Raw genomic sequence first — 16,952 nt, 5'->3', positions numbered from 1 at the left:
GGAGTCCTTAGTTGGCAAAGCAAGGATATTTACACTTGCCTTGTATGAAATAAGAGGACGATATATGAATGACATAGGTGAAGGGGAGATTTCCATAACCGTTTGTGTTGCAATAATAATAAACAGAATAGGTGGTGATTCTGAAAGGATTTTTTTTTTTCTTTCTTAATTTCTCGGCCGAAAATTAGCAGCAAAGAGGTTTTGGTCTTCTCTGGTTACTTGCTACTGGTATATTTGGTAACAGCCTTGGTACCTTCCGATACAGCATGTTTAGCCAGTTCACCTGGAAGAAGAAGACGGACAGCAGTCTGCACCTCACGGCTACTAATGGTCGAACGTTTGTTGTAGTGAGCCAAGCGGCTGGATTCGGCTGCGATCCTCTCGAACAAATCGTTGACGAAGCTGTTCATGATGGACATCGCCTTACTGGAGATACCCGTGTCCGGGTGCACCTGCTTCATTACTTTATAAATGTAGATGGAATAACTTTCTTTTCGCTTTCTTTTTGTCTTCTTGTCGCCGGAACGTGAGGATTTGGCCTTGGTGGCCTTCTTGGCACCTTTAGAGCTGATTTCAGACGGCATATTGTTTAATCGGTGAGATGTTATGGAGGGGGTCACAGTTCTTCTAATATTTATAAGAACCACTTACTCCGCCTTGCTTATTCATAATCTAATTAACATGATTTCTCGTAGCTTTCGTTTAGTCTGGCAGTTTGTTATGAATTAGTTACGTCTGTTGCAGAGTGACGTTCATTGTTATTGGTCAGTCTTGTATGACGTCACCATGTGGGTTGTCTCATTTGGAGACATAGCTTCATGCCGACTTCCAAATATTGGCGGCGGCCAAAGCACTATTTTATTTTATTTCTTTCTAGAATCTACTATTGTTGTTTAGCCCCGAGTTAGACTTTAGCGAGCAAACCAATGATCGAAGCCGTGATTATCTCATCATGCACCGCACTGAATAGTACTTCTTTATAGAAGAGGCTAGAATTTTGACTGCTGTTTCGACCGGCTTCATGTAGAACTCCCTCGTTGGTTCCATATATTGCGGTGTATGCTTTGTTGCTGTCTTCTCTCCATAAAGAACAAATATTTTCTTCTGTTGTATACACTCAGCTACCCTATACAGCACCGACCATTCTATATAATGTACAGACTCCAGTAACATTTGACGTATGAGGTGAGGAAGGTGGGTTAATGAGTGCAGACAAATGGTCGTGTTTAATATAATTAAGAACTTTTTCTAAACTTGCCCAACATTATGGTGACTCATTAATACAGATTTAGGAGAGGGGTTAAAAAGCTCATAAAAATCAAATATTTCAGAGGGGGAGAGGAAGGATATTGGAAGGTTTGTAGCCCCACAGTAACATTTCAGACACTAGTCTGTACGCTGTTCCCATCAGCGTGCTAACCTCTACTTTTTCATGCTTGTCTGGGTCAGACAGAATTTGTTGAGAAAGATTTTCTACAGCCAGATGCCTTTTCATACCTGTTTCATTTAACCAAGACAACACGTTTTCTTCCAACATTTTGACGTAAACTGATAGGGAAACATTTGTATCTCCCCATCTTGAAATGCCACGACTTTCTTTCCAACCTATATATACATACATACTTGCATGGTCGAAGTCAACATGATTAAGACCACTTTCCAAACTCATTAAATCCGTGCAAACGTTCCGAGTATCCAAGACGTTCCTGCAAGAGAATTTGTTTTGAGTGGGTATTGTTGCACAGGATTGAACCCACTTTTAATTACAATAAACAATAACAGCAGTAGCTCAACAGAGGTTGGAGCAACCAAAAATCAACTGCACTTCAGGTTTTTTTCATATAAGGTTACCTTCTAGAAGGAAGTTTTAATGAGAACATATTTACAACACACGCACACACACACAAATGGAAGAGTTTCCATTTACCATTCAATTTCTTTCTGCTTTCTTGCAGTGCATTGGTTGCCCTAGAGGATGTAGTGGAGAACACTTGCCCAGGGTGTCACAAGTGAGACTGAACCCAAAACCATTTAGTTGCTGAGCAAGTTTCTGAACCACACTGCCATGCCAGCACCTATACATAGGTGTAGGGTTTGGTCCCATCCTGGCCCCATCTTCTGCTTTGGCCCTGGGCTGAACAGGGCCTTGTGGGTGGATTTGGTGGATGAAGGCCTGCAAGTTGTGTGTGTATGCCTTTTTTTATTTAACCCCAAGTTCATTCCAAAAAGATCGGACCTATGTATGAACAAGGATGTCCTTTTCTAGTCATGACAACTTTGTATCTATTTATGACTATATTGTTCAACACATCCTTCCTTTTTAAGAGAGCAAAAGGCAAGCTGAGAGAGGTTAGATTACTATTTGAAGGGTTTTAGTCAAATCAATCCTAGTACTTCCTTTTTTTTTTTTTTTTAAAGTCTAATGTTTATTCTGTTGATCTCTTTTGCTGAACTGCTGTGTTATGTCTCTGTCTCTCTTTTTCTTTTACTCTCTGTGTATATATATTTCTGTGTGTGTGTTTGCTTCCATTGTCAAAATGTAAATAATAATAATAATAATGAAATTATTGTGCATTGTAGTTAGGTGCACTACAACTCATCAAAGGTGCGTGTACAGTACACAGAATTATGTACAAATGTCAGGAAAGTGAATACTGTATGAGTCATGATATACATGTGTGCATGTGTATGGAGGTGGGGTATCAGGTGTAGTGTTGGACAATTTCAGGAAGTATGGACATTCGAGCGAGGTCGTTGCTAGTGCCATTCGAGTGAGGTCGTTGCCAGTGCCGCTGGACTGGCTCCTCTGCAGGTGGCACATAAAAAACATCATTTTGAGCGTGGCTGTTGCCAATACCGCCAGACTAGCCCTCGTGCTGGTGGCACGTAAAAGCACCCACTACACTCTCAGAGTGGTTGGCGTTAGGAAGGGCATCCAGCTGTAGAAACTCTGCCAGATCAGATTGGAGCCTGATGCAGCCATCCGATTCACCAGTCCTCAGTCAAATCGTCCAACCCATGCTAGCATAGAAAGCAGACGTTAAACGATGATGATGATGATGATAGAGGTTTTTAAAGGATGCAATGTCTTGGCAACTAACAATGTACTGTCATCAAAAGAGACTGTATGTTCAGTTGGCCATATCACATCATCAGTGTCCAAACAGCTGCACCTAATCATCTCACTCCAGTGGTGATGGTGGGGTATAATTAAATCAGCACAAGATATTATTTATATTTAAAGATGTTCTGTGGAAGTGCATGGCTTAGTGGTTAGAGTGCTGGACTCATGATCATTAAGATTGTGGTTTCAATTCCTGGATTGGGCGATGCATTGTGTTCTTGAGCAAAACACTTCATTTCACGTTGCTCCAGTTCACTCACCTGGCAAAAAGGAGTAATCCTGTGATGGAGTGGTGTCCCGTCCAGGTGGGGAATGTACACTCATTGGAAACCAGGAAACTGGCCCTTATGAGTTTGTATGACTCGAGAAGGGATATTTAAAGATGTTCCAACCATGACTACCATGTCTGTATGCACATGTATATCTAAGAGTACATTGTCCAGGGCCTCTGCACGCCTTCTTAGAATTATAAGATTGATGTTTCCCTTAAACCTTATTAAATCAATACTTGCAGAAAAGATATTTTTTTACATTTTACTTGTTTCAGTGAAGGTGCATGGCTCAGTAGTTAGAGCATCGAGCTTACAATCATGAGGTTGTGAGTTCGAATCCTGGACCAGGCTGCATGTTGTGTTCTTGGAGCAAGACACTTTTTTTCATGTTGCTCCAGTTCACTCAGCTGTAGAAATGAGTTGTGACCGTCACTGGGGCCAAGCTGTATCGGCCCCTTTGCCTTTCCCTTGCATAACATCGGTGGTGTGGAGAGGAGAGGCTGGTATGCATGGGCGACTGCTGGTCTTCCATAAACAACCTTGCCCGGACTTGTGCCTGGGAGGGGAACTTTCTAGGTGCAATCCCAGGGTCAGTCATGACTGAAGGGGGGGGTCTCAGCAACTTGTTTCAGTCTTATACTGCAGCCATGCTGGAGCACTGCCTTGAAAATATTTTAGTCAAATGAATCGACCCTAGTACTTTTTTTTAAAAGTAGATCTGATACTTTTTCTATTGATCTGTTTTGTTGAACCGCTAAGTTACAGGGACATAAATATGCAAATACCAGTTGTCAAACAGTGAGGTAGAACACAGACACACACACACAATGGGTTTCTTTCAGTTTCCATCTACCAAATCCACACACAAGGCTTTAGTCAACCCAAGGCTACAGTGGAAGACACTTGCTCAAGGTGTCATGCCTAGAGACTGAACCTGGAACCATGTGGTTGGGAAGCAAACTTCCTACCACAACAGCCACGCCTAAGCAGTATGGGAATTCCAGAGAGGTGAAATTCTGGGAAGGAAGGACTTGGTGTAATGATTAGTGCAGGACTTGTGGGACTGGAAACAAGGATGATGAGGGGAGGAGAGACAAATAGGAGAGCAATGTCCTTGGAGCTGAGCTAGTTCTAAGGAAGAGTGGTCATTGCAGTAGCAATAGAAAAGTCATAGAGGAGAAAGCTACCCTGGGGTGTGTCTGATACTTTATGCTAATCAGAAGTGTAGAGTAAATCTATTCATGCTGACTACTTAACACAGCATGTTGAACCAACGAGAGAGTTTCTATGTAATAATTTATCTCCTGCTAAAAATGTCAACTAAATATCCTTCAAACCACATCCGACCATCTTAAATTAAGACAGGATAGTCATGGTTGGAGTGCTTTTGATTGTAGGTCAGCTGGATCAGGGCTGACTTGGAGCCAAAACAACAACACAGAGATCTTACTTGAAAATCAAAACAACTTCAGCACTAAAACATCCAGTAACATTCGCTGCTCTCAATGTTTGCATAAAAATTTACTGGTCACAGAACTTTTCAATGACATGACAGGCTGTGTGGTTAAGAAGTTCACTTCACATCCAAAGGTTCTGGGTTCAATCCTACTGAGACACTTTAAGAAACCTACTTCTATCATTTCCTCATTGACAAATGCCTTGTGAATGAAATTTTGGTTGACAAACTTTTCAGAAAGGCGAGCTGGCAGAAACATTAGCACGCCGGGTGAAATGCTTAGCGGTATTTCGTCTGCCTTGAGATATTTGTTCTGCAGCTATTGACACTCGCACCATCATACAATAAACCTGAAGTTGGTCCATTGAAATCTGAACCCAACAATGCTATTGCTGACAAATTGAGCTATAAGATAAATAAGCAATTAATTTGTGATATTAGTGGTACGAGATGACTGATTTTGCGTAAACAGGTTGGTGTACAGAGAAAAATTGTACTTCAGACTGTCTCTAGAAGGATTAAAAGTACAAAGATTTGAACTCAGAATGGAAATAGAATGCAACTAAATATGGTAAGGCAGAGGTCAATATAACTGCCATCCGTCTATGTACAATTGTATCAGAGTCAATAAATACTAGTTAAGCACTGGGATTGGTTTAATTAACTTACACACTCCTCTAAAATTGCTGATTATTTGCCAAAATTTGAAACAATTATTATCATTAAGATGGCAAGCTAGCAGAATCATTAGCATACTTAGTGGTAATTTAACCAGCTCCAGTACTTAACTGACATCAGTGAAATTTGAGTGCAGACTATGAAGGGATGTAACTAAATACCACAAGATAACTTGGTTTGATGCTTAACCCCTTTTTAAAAAAAAAAAAAAAATCTATTTCCATACATAACAATGGTTCCTTAGAGACAAAAGGCCTCGTATTAATAAGGATGGAGGGAGAAATGGGAAAATGGAGCACCCATGGTATTCCCAATGGAAATTAGAACTTTACAAACAAAATGGGAAAGAAAGGTACCTGCATGCAGATAAATTTTTTTGCAAATTATAATGTGGCTTACAATGCATGGCCTACCCAAGCTTTTTAATTGAACTGAATCCATTTTTTTCTAAAGTATTACCATTATAGATATTTATACTCTGGTGAAATTAAGAAATCAAATCATTAATAAACAAAAACCTTGAATCCATCACTGTCCACACAGTTGCATATCTACATACGTATACACACGTGTCTATGCACAGAGGTACACCATGATCTATACACACACAGACGAAAGTCGATTCATAAGAAAAAGAAATTGAACAACATATGACCACTTGCTTATTGGGAAACTTCTAAGTTTAATCAAATTTTTTTTAAAAAGATAATCAAACCAAATGTTCATCATTTTGAGCCACTCACCCAATGAATGTAGTGAAAATCCGTTCAGCCATTTTCCAGTAGTTTTGCAAATACAAAGATGAGTGATTGTAATACCCTACTTCTGCTTATGGTTCCCAAAGTGGGTGGTACTGCCCCACTGGAGCAATAATGGGGTGGCCAAAAGGGACAATGAATGTAAGAATAACAAACTAATGGTTTAATTAGGTTAAGTTTTATTTGTGAAATAAATAGTTTGTTTTGAATTTGCTTCAGAAAGTGGTCTGCGTTTGTGGTGCTGAATGAGGGGGAGGGGAGGGCACTTGGAATGTGGCCCAGGTACGAGGGGGGGCAGCATCCTGAAACAATTTGGGAACCACTAGTTTACAACAACACAAGTTATAGTCATTGTATTCTGGGTGGTTGCTGGAGTTCTTTTCTTTTTGTTGTAAACTGCTGACCTGTGTTGTTACAGATCAATTCACGATAAGCATAACATCATTTAACGTCCATTTTTCATGCTGGCATGGGTTGGACGGTTTGACTGAAAACTGGTAAGCTGCCCTAGGTTCCAGTCTGAATCGGCATGGTTTCTACAGCTGGATGTCCTTCCTAGCACCACTCACTCCAAGAGTGTAGTGGGTGCCTTTTACATGTCACTAGCAGCCACAACTGTGATCTCACTTGGTTTGACAAGTCTGCTCAAACACGGTATAATGCCAAAGGTCTTGGTCACTTGTCACTGCCTCCATGAGGCCCAAAGTTCAAAGGATGCTCCCAATTGAGCATACAGTGATTATGGATCAGCGTTAAATAACAGATATACAAATAACAGTTTTTGTCAAGAGTAATGGTGAAAACTCTAAACTGATTTAAAAATCAATACATGGAGAGAGGGGAGAAAAAAAGAAACAAAGAAATAGGAAACAGAAAAAAGATAAAATTTAATTTCACACACACACATGCAAAAATTAGCATAATCTCATTTATAATGAGACGAACTCTAGTTTCACTTCATACACAAATGATGCCTAAGTGTCTAAATACATTTCTGCACACACACTTTCACATATATACACAATATATTACATAAACATTACGATATGTCAATTTGTTAAAGTTATGCAACATAAAAACCCATTTTTCATCTCACCAACAAAAGGTACTCTCAATGTTAGTAGGACAATATTTCCTTTTATTATTTCTTGAAAGATTCTTTTTAAATTAAAATTATCATTTATGCAATATTGTCGTTATTATTTCACTGAGAGAAACAATTTCAGTGATAATTATTTTTACAGTACAAGGCAAAACATTTATGTATTAATGTTTCTGTGAAATGTGCTCCTTAAGCAGTGTTCGTGGTTTCCTTCCAGCACAGGGCTTAACAACCACCCGTAATTTCAGCAAAAGGATGAATTTCCCCCGCCAGGGTTGATGTTTTCTTCCAGCAGAGGACTTACATTGACACATAAATATCAATAAGTGCATGACTTTCCCATCATTGGTGATGTTTTCTTTTAACTCAGGGCTAACAACAACCCTTTATTTCATTTGTCAATAACGAATCCTCCTTCAGCAATTCTTTCAGTACAAGGCTAACAACAATCAATCCATTATTTCAGTAACAGTATTGAATTTCCTAACACAGTGGTGGCAAATTTGATTCCAATGCAAGGCTAACATTGACACATTACTTCAGTTTCAGAATTATATTTCCTTAGGAGTGGTAAAAACCTCTATAATTGGCTAATTATTTGCCATGGAAACTTCAGTGGGGAGCAAGTACCACAACCCAATTTCAACCCATTTTGCAGGCTTATTCATAGATTCTCATTCAAAGAAAGAATGCCCTCCATACTACCCCCCCACCCCCCAAAAAAATTACATCTGGAACCCAGAGGTCGTTTAATGCAGTGATGGGCTGACATTTGTAACCTTGACAACACTACAATAAAAAAAAAAAAAATAAAAAAATTGAATTGAATACTGCTAATTAGTATTAAGTTATTTAGTGGAAATATTTAAATACCTAACACGAGCTAGTTGATGAGGAATCAAGTAAATGTTTAAGAAATGTTAATCAGCATATTTCATTATGGAGATATTAACAGCCACCCAGGACACTGCCAAACAACAAGAACAATTACAATGGAGATATCCTTGTGATTATATTTGTGAAAACCAGCAGCAATAAATGGGGAGGGGTGATCCTGATAAACATGTTAGGAACAGTCTCTTTCTCTTTTTCACTCCATTTGTGTCTGTCTACATGTACAGGTCAATCACTACCAATATACCTGTCTATATACAACTGGATCGACCACAATACTGTATACACAGACACTGTTACATTAATAAGTACAATCAATCTACTCAGTTATGTCAATATCTATCCTCCCAGACCAACCACAAACCATCAAAGTGCTTATCAACAGACAGGGTTATTGATGGGTAGTAGGGAAATCAGCATATCCAGATATCTAATCAGACTAACATGTTCCACTGCTACCTGCCAGTTCTATCTACCCTCATATAGTTGCCCACAATCTAACCATACCACCACACAATTACGTCACCTATCCACACTGCCACACACGCCCTGCAGTTTACCCATAATGCCACATAGGTTAATCACACTCCATCTTTACCCATCACACCATAGTCTATCCAATCATTAACATTGCTGTCATTTACACCGTGTCTTGTAGGTAGACATACGTGGTGTCAACCTACGATTCGTGTTACCGCTGGGTATGTAGTCTAACCGAAACGTCTTGTGTCTGTCTGATAGACGTTTTAGAAGTCTTGGCTTTGAAACTGCTTCTGGAGTCTTGCTCAGTGTACTGTTAGCTCGTTTAACTGAAAAAATGTTCTGTTTGTCAAGAGCCTTGTGTGAGAAACCAGTCAGAAGCAAATCTGTTTTTTCCAGTACCACTGAACATGGTTTGGCGAGGGCAGAAAACTTTTTGGAAAATTCACTGCTTTTAGAATCAGTTAACATGGGAGATTTTTTAGGCGTTATTTCTTCAATGCTGAGAAAGCCGCTGTCTTTGACATCAGCATAACTGTCGTTCTTTAAAGCATTCCAGTCTGAAGTTGCTACAGTCTCATCTGATGCAGCATCTTCTGTGTTGTCCGCAGCTAGCTTAACCAAGGAGTCAGTTGTATCACTTTCACTTTTGGAGGTGCTGGTGCTATTAGACACCTGAGGATCTGAAGAACATGAACTACTATACTGAGAGCTTTTGTAATCAGACAGTAAATCACACTGTATTACTAGAGGGACCGAGCTACTGTTTATAGTTTGTTTAGTGTCCTGGCAATCAGTAACAAAACCACAGAGTTTTTTACTTGGCTTAGACTTCTGTGTGACAGATTTTGCCAACTTTGATGATGATTCTGTTGAATGAGATAGCACGGATGGTTGAATTCTGAAACCACGACGAACTGACATTCCACAATCTTCAATGTGTGATGTTGCAAAGTTAGATAACGAGACAAAACCGATAACCGGTGAAACCTCTCGTTGTTCTGAAGTTAGTGATGGATTTAGCTCTGAGCTAGCAGAAGAGTCAAAGAAGCTTGAAGATGATGAAGATGAAGCAGCTAGCTCCGTCACTTGCACTGGCGGATGTTGATGATCTACATTACTGACATTTTGTGTATGTGCCTCATTATCAGATAAACAATCTGGTACTGCAGCAGAAGTGTCAGATATTTGCTCAATATCAGCGCCAACATCCTGTGCAGAGTCGCACTGAGATTGGAGAGGTAATTCTGTAGAAATACTTGGTGAGAAATTGGTTTCAGCTGTCAGAGGGGCAGTAAGTATTGTTGATAATGGTGAAAATGAAGTGTTTACTTCAACAGCAGTTACAAGATTTGGTAACATATTGAAATTTTGCACAGGTAAGTTAAATGAACTTTCAAAGTTTAATACAGGTAGCGGATCATAGGTTGCAGTAGAATTCAATGGAAGCTGAGCCTCATTAGATTGAAAAGGGGAAGCGGTTGTGAATGCTTGTTCGTTTATACTAGTTACAGTAGGAGGCATGAGGTTTTGGAAGTCTACAGCTGCATGACTGTCTTCTGAGATATTTTGGTCTTGAGACTTGAAGTCGGCAACATGTTGAGGCAATTGGACCTGATTAGACACTGATGGCATGGTTGGAAGTTCAGAGTCTTCACAGGAAAATACTGGTGAGAAGATCTGAAATGACTGTAGAGTTGAAATGGCAGTAGAGTTTGGTAGACAGCCAATGTCAGTACACGACAGATTGTTGATTGAGGTAGGTGGTACCTGTGAAGGGAAAGGAGTTTCTACAGTATTAAAATTATAAACTGAAGATGCAACAGAGTCCAGATTCTGAAAATTTAGATGTGTAGGAAACTGTATGTCTTGGATAAGAGGAGTCGGAAAACTCTGAACAGGGATACTAATTGGTGAAGTGTGTTGGAGACTAGCATCTGTAGGATATTTTACTGACTTACCATAAAGTTTCTGGTCAGATGTGGTTTCAGGCTTATCAAGAGAATCTTCATTCAACAAATGTGAAGAATTTGGAACAGAAGTAGACTTGGGCCTGGTGACAGATTCTGTAGGAGAACAGGTGTAAGTACTGCCACCTTCAGGAATTTGAGTCAAAGGAGAGGATTTCTTTTCTGTATTTGGACTATGGCGAACTGAGACTTCATGATTAGGACAAGCTTCTTGTACTGAATCCCAAGAGAATGATGTTCGGTGACCACCAGCTGTTTGTGAGGACGGCTCACTGAAAGGGCCATCACTGTTACCTAAAGTCCATTCGAAATCAGAATGATCAGTAAGAAGTACTTCAGAAACAGTTTCAAAAGAAATATCTGAAGAATAATCACTCTTAAAGATTTCCTGAGGATGGAAACCTATGAATGACTCAGGTGATTCATCATTAAACAATATCTTCTTCACACTCTGTTGGCTCAAAACCTGCCATTTTTCTCCAAGCTTGACTAAACGCTGACGTTTAGATTGCGATTTCTTGTGGGAGGATGAACGAAAGCTGCGCTTAACCTGAACAGTGTGATTGGCTTCTGGGCTATTTTCTGGAGAACGATTTGTTGTTAATTTATCCCACTTCTCCAGAACTGGTGGTGATAGATTAAGGCATACATTGCCAACAGGGGATTTTATGGTCTTTTGCTGTTCACTCAAACAAGCATGTTTTTCACTCTTTGGTGCTTTATTACATTTGGGGATTGGGAACTTTTCTAGTTGTGGTGGAAGACAATTTAGATAAGGTTTGTAATTTTCCTGTTCTGAATTTTTTAATGACTTACTAGGAGCAGTACTGTCAGGTGGGATGTCGTTTTGCAGGGTTGATAAATGTCTTTTTATTTTGTTTGGAAATTCTAAGGGTTTTGAAGGTGAAATTAAAGGTTCTGCCTTAGCAGTCATAGCCGACAATGAAACAGCACCCTGTTTGGCCTGTTTATTACAAAGTGAAGATTTATCATTGCAATGACGATCCAAGCGACTAGGTGAATTAAACAAACATTTAAATGGACTTCGAGTAGGACTTTTCCAAGAATTTTCTGAAGACTTCTTTGTAATTTGAGAAACTTTCTTCAATGGAGTTTGTGGATTTTCTAAGGCCAGTGACTGAGCATCAGATTCTTTCATCAATGGGTTCTTTGTAGCAACATCTTCTATGGAGACATCACAGGAAGAGAGTGAATACACTGTTATGGAATGACAATGTTTTTCAGACTGTCTTTTGGTTTCTTGAGCATCTGAGCTAGAATTTTTCAAAGAAAGTAGCATCACTTTGTCTGTTGATTCAGAGAATTCATAATCTCGTTCGCTACAAAAAACAAAATTTAACAATTAAAAAAAAAAAATGGTCACAAGATACATCACGTTTAGTCACAAATATTATTTACATTCATAATAACGTTGAGTTAAAGTGTTGATCTACTGACAAAATGGTTGTAAGTTCTGATCATACCAATGTAATTGGGTTATGTCCCTCGAACAAGATACTGACATGGCTACTCTTATTTCACAGCTGAATAGCAGTAAGAAGGTAAAATGAGTTTTCTGTACCAAAAACATTTGCACCAACAAATAAATTGATCTAAACCATCCAAATATATTAAACATTCACACACAATGGACTTCACAGTTTCCAGCTACAAAATCCATTTGCTAGACATTGGCCAACCAAGGCTTACAATGAAACTGAACCCAAAGCCATATGGTTGAGAAGCAAACTTCTCAGCATTAGAGCCATGACTGCATCTTTGACTGAGGACTGGCGAACCAGATTGCTGCACCAGGCTTCAATCTGATCTGGCAGAGATTTCTACAGCTGGTTGCCCTTCCTAATGCCAACCACTTCAAGAGTGTAGTGAGTGCTTTTACGTGCCAGTCAGGTGGTACTGGCAACAGCCACGCTCAAATGGTATTTTTAACATGCCACCTGTACAGGAGCCAGTCTAGCGGCACTGGCAACAACCTTGCCCGAATGTTTTTTCACATGCCAGTAAGGCGATGCTGGTAATGATCACGCTCAAATGGTGCTTTGTATGTGCCACCAGCACAGAAGGCAGACAGCTGCTCTGGCAATGATCACACTTGGATGGTGCTGTTAGAGCTCTACTGGCATGGGTGCCAGTTGTCGAATTTGGTTTGATTTCGATTTCGCAAGCAGAGGTTAGTGTCCAATGAAGGAAAGGTATGCAGAAGTTGGTTGGTTACACCCCTGGCAAAGGTCATGGTTTATGGTCTCACTTGGCTTGCCGGGTCTTCTCACACACAGCATATTTCCAATATATATATATATATATATATATAATATAATATAATATAGGATAAATTCTTTATAAGAATTTATCAAGTAGTCAGCGTGAAAAAAACCTCATAATGAAAAAAATTTCGTAATGAAAAAAATTCGTCATTTTTTCATAAATATAAATAATTTTATATAAAGGGCATTAACTGTGTAGTAATGCCTCACGCTTCGAGGGACTAAATAAGTCAAAAACTACCAAAAAATAAGCAACATATTTACTGAAATATGTTGCTTATTGTTTGGTAGTTTTTGGTTTATTTAGTCCCTCGAAGCGCGAGGCATTACTACACAGTTAATGCCCTTTATATAAAATTATATATATATATATATATATATTATATTTTATTTTCTACTTAATGCAAGATGGCACAAAATAAACTTTCTCTTTCTCCATGCTACCCTGTTGATGGCTATGATTCGTACCAGTTTCCATGTTCATGTGTATGTGTGTGTGTGTGTATGTTTATGCATCTTCATTTATGTATACATATCTGTGAAGGTGTATAAATGCGTACATACATATCTGAAGAGTAAATGGTGATACAGACCTGTTGTCATCAGATGATGACACCATTTCAGACACAACATTCTCAACAAACTGATGGATAGCTCTACCATGATCTATCAGTTTGTCTAGCTGCTTGTAATTAGCTTCATTCTTTCTAAATGCACAATGCTCAGTGGAATTAAGGTGCTGTTGGTGGGAAGGAGATAAAAAAACAAAAAAACAAAAAAACAAAGAATTACAATGGATAATTCATTAAGCAGTTGTGGCCAAAAGTTTGGAACATTTCTTTTAAAAAATTAAAAATATGCTCATGCACAGTTTGATTCAAATATGTAAAACATATATACTCTTTTACTTGTTTCAGTCATTTGACTGTGGCCATGCTGGAGCACCGCCTTTAGTCGAACAAATCGACCCCAGGACTTATTCTTTTTAAGCCTAGTACTTATTCTATCGGTCTCTTTTGCCAAACCGCTAAATTACGGGGACGTAAACACACCAGCATCGGTTGTCAAGCGATGTTGGGGGACAAACTCAGACACACAAACATAAATATACATATACACGATGGGCTTCTTTCAGTTTCCGTCTACCAAATCCACTCACAAGGCTTTGGTCGGCTCGAGACTATAATAGAAGACACTCGCTCAAGGTGCCACGCAGTGGGACTGAACCCAGAACCATGTGGTTGGTAAGCAAGCTACTTACCATACAGCCACTCCTGCACCTATATATTTGGGCATTTAATATAAAAATTCTAATTTTCAGAATTATGTTCCAAACTTTTGGCCAAGTAATAATATGCTGCAAATTAAATATAACTTTGGGCATTTAATATAAAAATTCTAATTTTCAAACCTATGTGCCAAACTTTAGGCCACAATCGTATATTTTAGAATTTTTAAGGACTAAAACAGTGGTTATCAATCAGGGTCCATACAAAATTTCATTGTTAAAGTTTCTGTGCTATGAATTGTTTATATTTCTACAACAGACACAATACTTTGACAATTTATTTTATACAATTCCTTATAACATTTAATTATAAAAATATAAGGGGATATTTTAAAATATAGAATGGCTATGAGGTTCCTCCGTGCCCTGGAGTAAAAATCAGAATTAAAGGGTATCCACAGGTAAAAAACAGTTGGGAACCACTGGACTGAAGTACAAAGACAAACATACCACTTTGTCACATGGAAAGGGGAGTACCATTTTCACTACAACAAATATGTATGTACATACATTGAACAAAAATTACCTTTTTAACATCATCAAAACGAACATCACAACATTCACAGAAACCCTGACGAAGTTTCTTCTCTGCAAGCTTCCTTCTCTCCCAGTTCACTAGACGCCGCCCAGGGACCTTCTGTGATGCAACCTGTTGACTGAGTGTGCTACAAGGAAAGAAAGGAAAATATTTATAATAATAATAATAAGTGATTCTTAACAGATACATCTAAAGGGAGGAAACAATTAACTACAGTATGTGACTGGATGGATGAAAGGCAAAGTTGATCGTAGACAGATATGAACATAGAACATAAGCTATGGCTGTGTGTGTGCATGCACACGCATGCTTAGTATTGAGTTTGCATTTCTGTCATCTTGACAAATGTGCAAGTTAACTGTAAGCAAAAGCTTTACTGTTCCTACAGTGTTTACAATACCAGGAATATAAACTGATGTGTGCGGTCAATTTGTTAAAAAATATATTACAGCACTTTGCATCAGTGTAGTTTGGTTTTACATACGGATACTGCACAGCAAGTGCAACTGGGCTTGAAAACACAAAGAGCTTTTTTTTTTTCTGGAGAGGGAGGGAGAGAGAGAGGGGGAGAGGAGAGAGAGAGTGTGTGTGTGTGTGTGTTTACAATTGCTTGCACTAATATATATATAAATAAGACACACACACAAAATCATGTCTACATAGATATACGAATAAAGCAACATACACAACATGCATTAATATACATGTAGAGTAACCCCTTGCTATATTGCAGTCCACCTACTGTGGTTTGTTATCTAAGCTTACGTGGATTCCTCTGTGGTTTTGTTTTGCATTTATAATAAAATAAATATATACAAATTACAAAAATAATTAAAAAAAATATACAGTATGGTACTGTTTCTACTTCGCAGATTTTCACCAATCGTGGGTGTTTTTGGAGTGTAATACCCACGATAGTCGAGGGATTACTGTATGTGTGTGTATATATATATATATATATATATATATATATATTGATGAACCTGCACTTTAACTGGATTCATAGTAAAAATTCAACAGAGACACACAGCAGAGAGAGACTAAAGCAATTACCATTTTTTGGTCGTGTTGTTGTTGTTGTTATTGTTATTGTTGTTGCGAGTTAGATTGGCTGCATTCTGTGGTGCTCCAGACTCTGCTGACCAGGCAACAGGAACATTGGCATTATCTTTATTCGCTGGCTGAGGTTTAGTGGCACTGACACAATTCAGCCACTCATCAAAGGGACAGCTGCTTGGTGCTGAGGACAAGTTAATGTGGGGCCAGCTAGTAAACTCCATTACGACTGGACGATAATGTTTGTTGATTGCTTCAAACTTTATATAGGGCTTCTTTAAGTATTTCACTGTGAAGAAAATGAGAATTCTATTTAATTTGGTATTTAAGCCCAAATCAGCCTGAAACCAAAGCATGCATAATGAAAAGTGATCTAACAATTACCATCATCACCATCGTTTAACGTCTGCTTTCCATGCTGGCATGGGTTGGACAGTTTGACTGAGGACTGGTGAGCCAGAAGGCTGCACCAGGCTCCAATCTGGTCTGGCAAGGTTTCTACAGCTGGATGCCCTTCCTAATGCCAACCACTCCGAGAGTGTAGTAGGTGCTTTTTATATGCCACTGGCATGAGGACCAGTCAGGCGGTACTGGCAATGACCATGCTCGAATGGTACTTTCTTTGGGAGCCAGTCAGGTGGTACTAAATCCTTTGGAAGTAACTGAATCAGCCTCAGTACAATAGTCATTGCCAGAGCAGATCGTTACGAGTGTCACCTTACTGGCACTTGTGCTGGTGGCATGGGAAAACACATTCGAGCGAGGTCATTGCCAGTGCAGCTGGACTGGCTCCTGTGCAGGTGGCACGTGAAAAACACCATTTTGAGCATGGCCGTTGCCAGTACCGCCTGACTGGCCCTCGTGCTGGTGGCATGTAAAAGCACCCACTACACTCTCGGAGTGGTTGGCGTTAGGAAGGGCATCCAGCTGTAGAAACTCTGCCAGATCAGATTGGAGCCTGGTGCAGCCATCTGGTTCACCAGTCCTCAGTCAAATCGTCCAACCCATGCTAGCATGGAAAGTGGACATTAAACGATGATGATGATGACAC

At 39.2% G+C, this 16,952-nt stretch overlaps 2 protein-coding genes across 2 annotated transcripts; both read right to left on the bottom strand.

The window, feature by feature from the left end:
* Positions 1-6: 6 nt before the first annotated feature.
* Positions 7-747, bottom strand: LOC106869645 (histone H2B, gonadal). Its single transcript, XM_014915467.2, has one exon. It carries the CDS (start codon positions 582-584, stop codon positions 216-218), a length of 369 nt encoding a protein of 122 aa, XP_014770953.1. The 5' UTR covers positions 585-747; the 3' UTR covers positions 7-215.
* A 5,703-nt stretch (positions 748-6,450) lies between these two features.
* Positions 6,451-16,184, bottom strand: LOC106869629 (serine-rich adhesin for platelets). The gene is made up of 4 exons (XM_014915445.2): positions 15,899-16,184; positions 14,834-14,972; positions 13,613-13,758; positions 6,451-12,074 (listed from the first exon to the last, which is right to left on the bottom strand). The coding sequence occupies exons 1-4, from the start codon at positions 16,123-16,125 to the stop codon at positions 8,921-8,923; spliced, it is 3,666 nt and encodes a 1,221-aa protein (XP_014770931.1). The 5' UTR covers positions 16,126-16,184; the 3' UTR covers positions 6,451-8,920.
* Between the last annotated feature and the right edge of the window lie 768 nt (positions 16,185-16,952).

The sequence above is a fragment of the Octopus bimaculoides genome, chromosome 9, assembly GCF_001194135.2.
Source record: "Octopus bimaculoides isolate UCB-OBI-ISO-001 chromosome 9, ASM119413v2, whole genome shotgun sequence".
Classification (NCBI taxonomy): Eukaryota; Metazoa; Mollusca; class Cephalopoda; order Octopoda; family Octopodidae; genus Octopus; species Octopus bimaculoides.
Note: the sequence above shows the minus strand (reverse complement) of the source record. Positions and strands in the feature narration are given on the sequence as shown.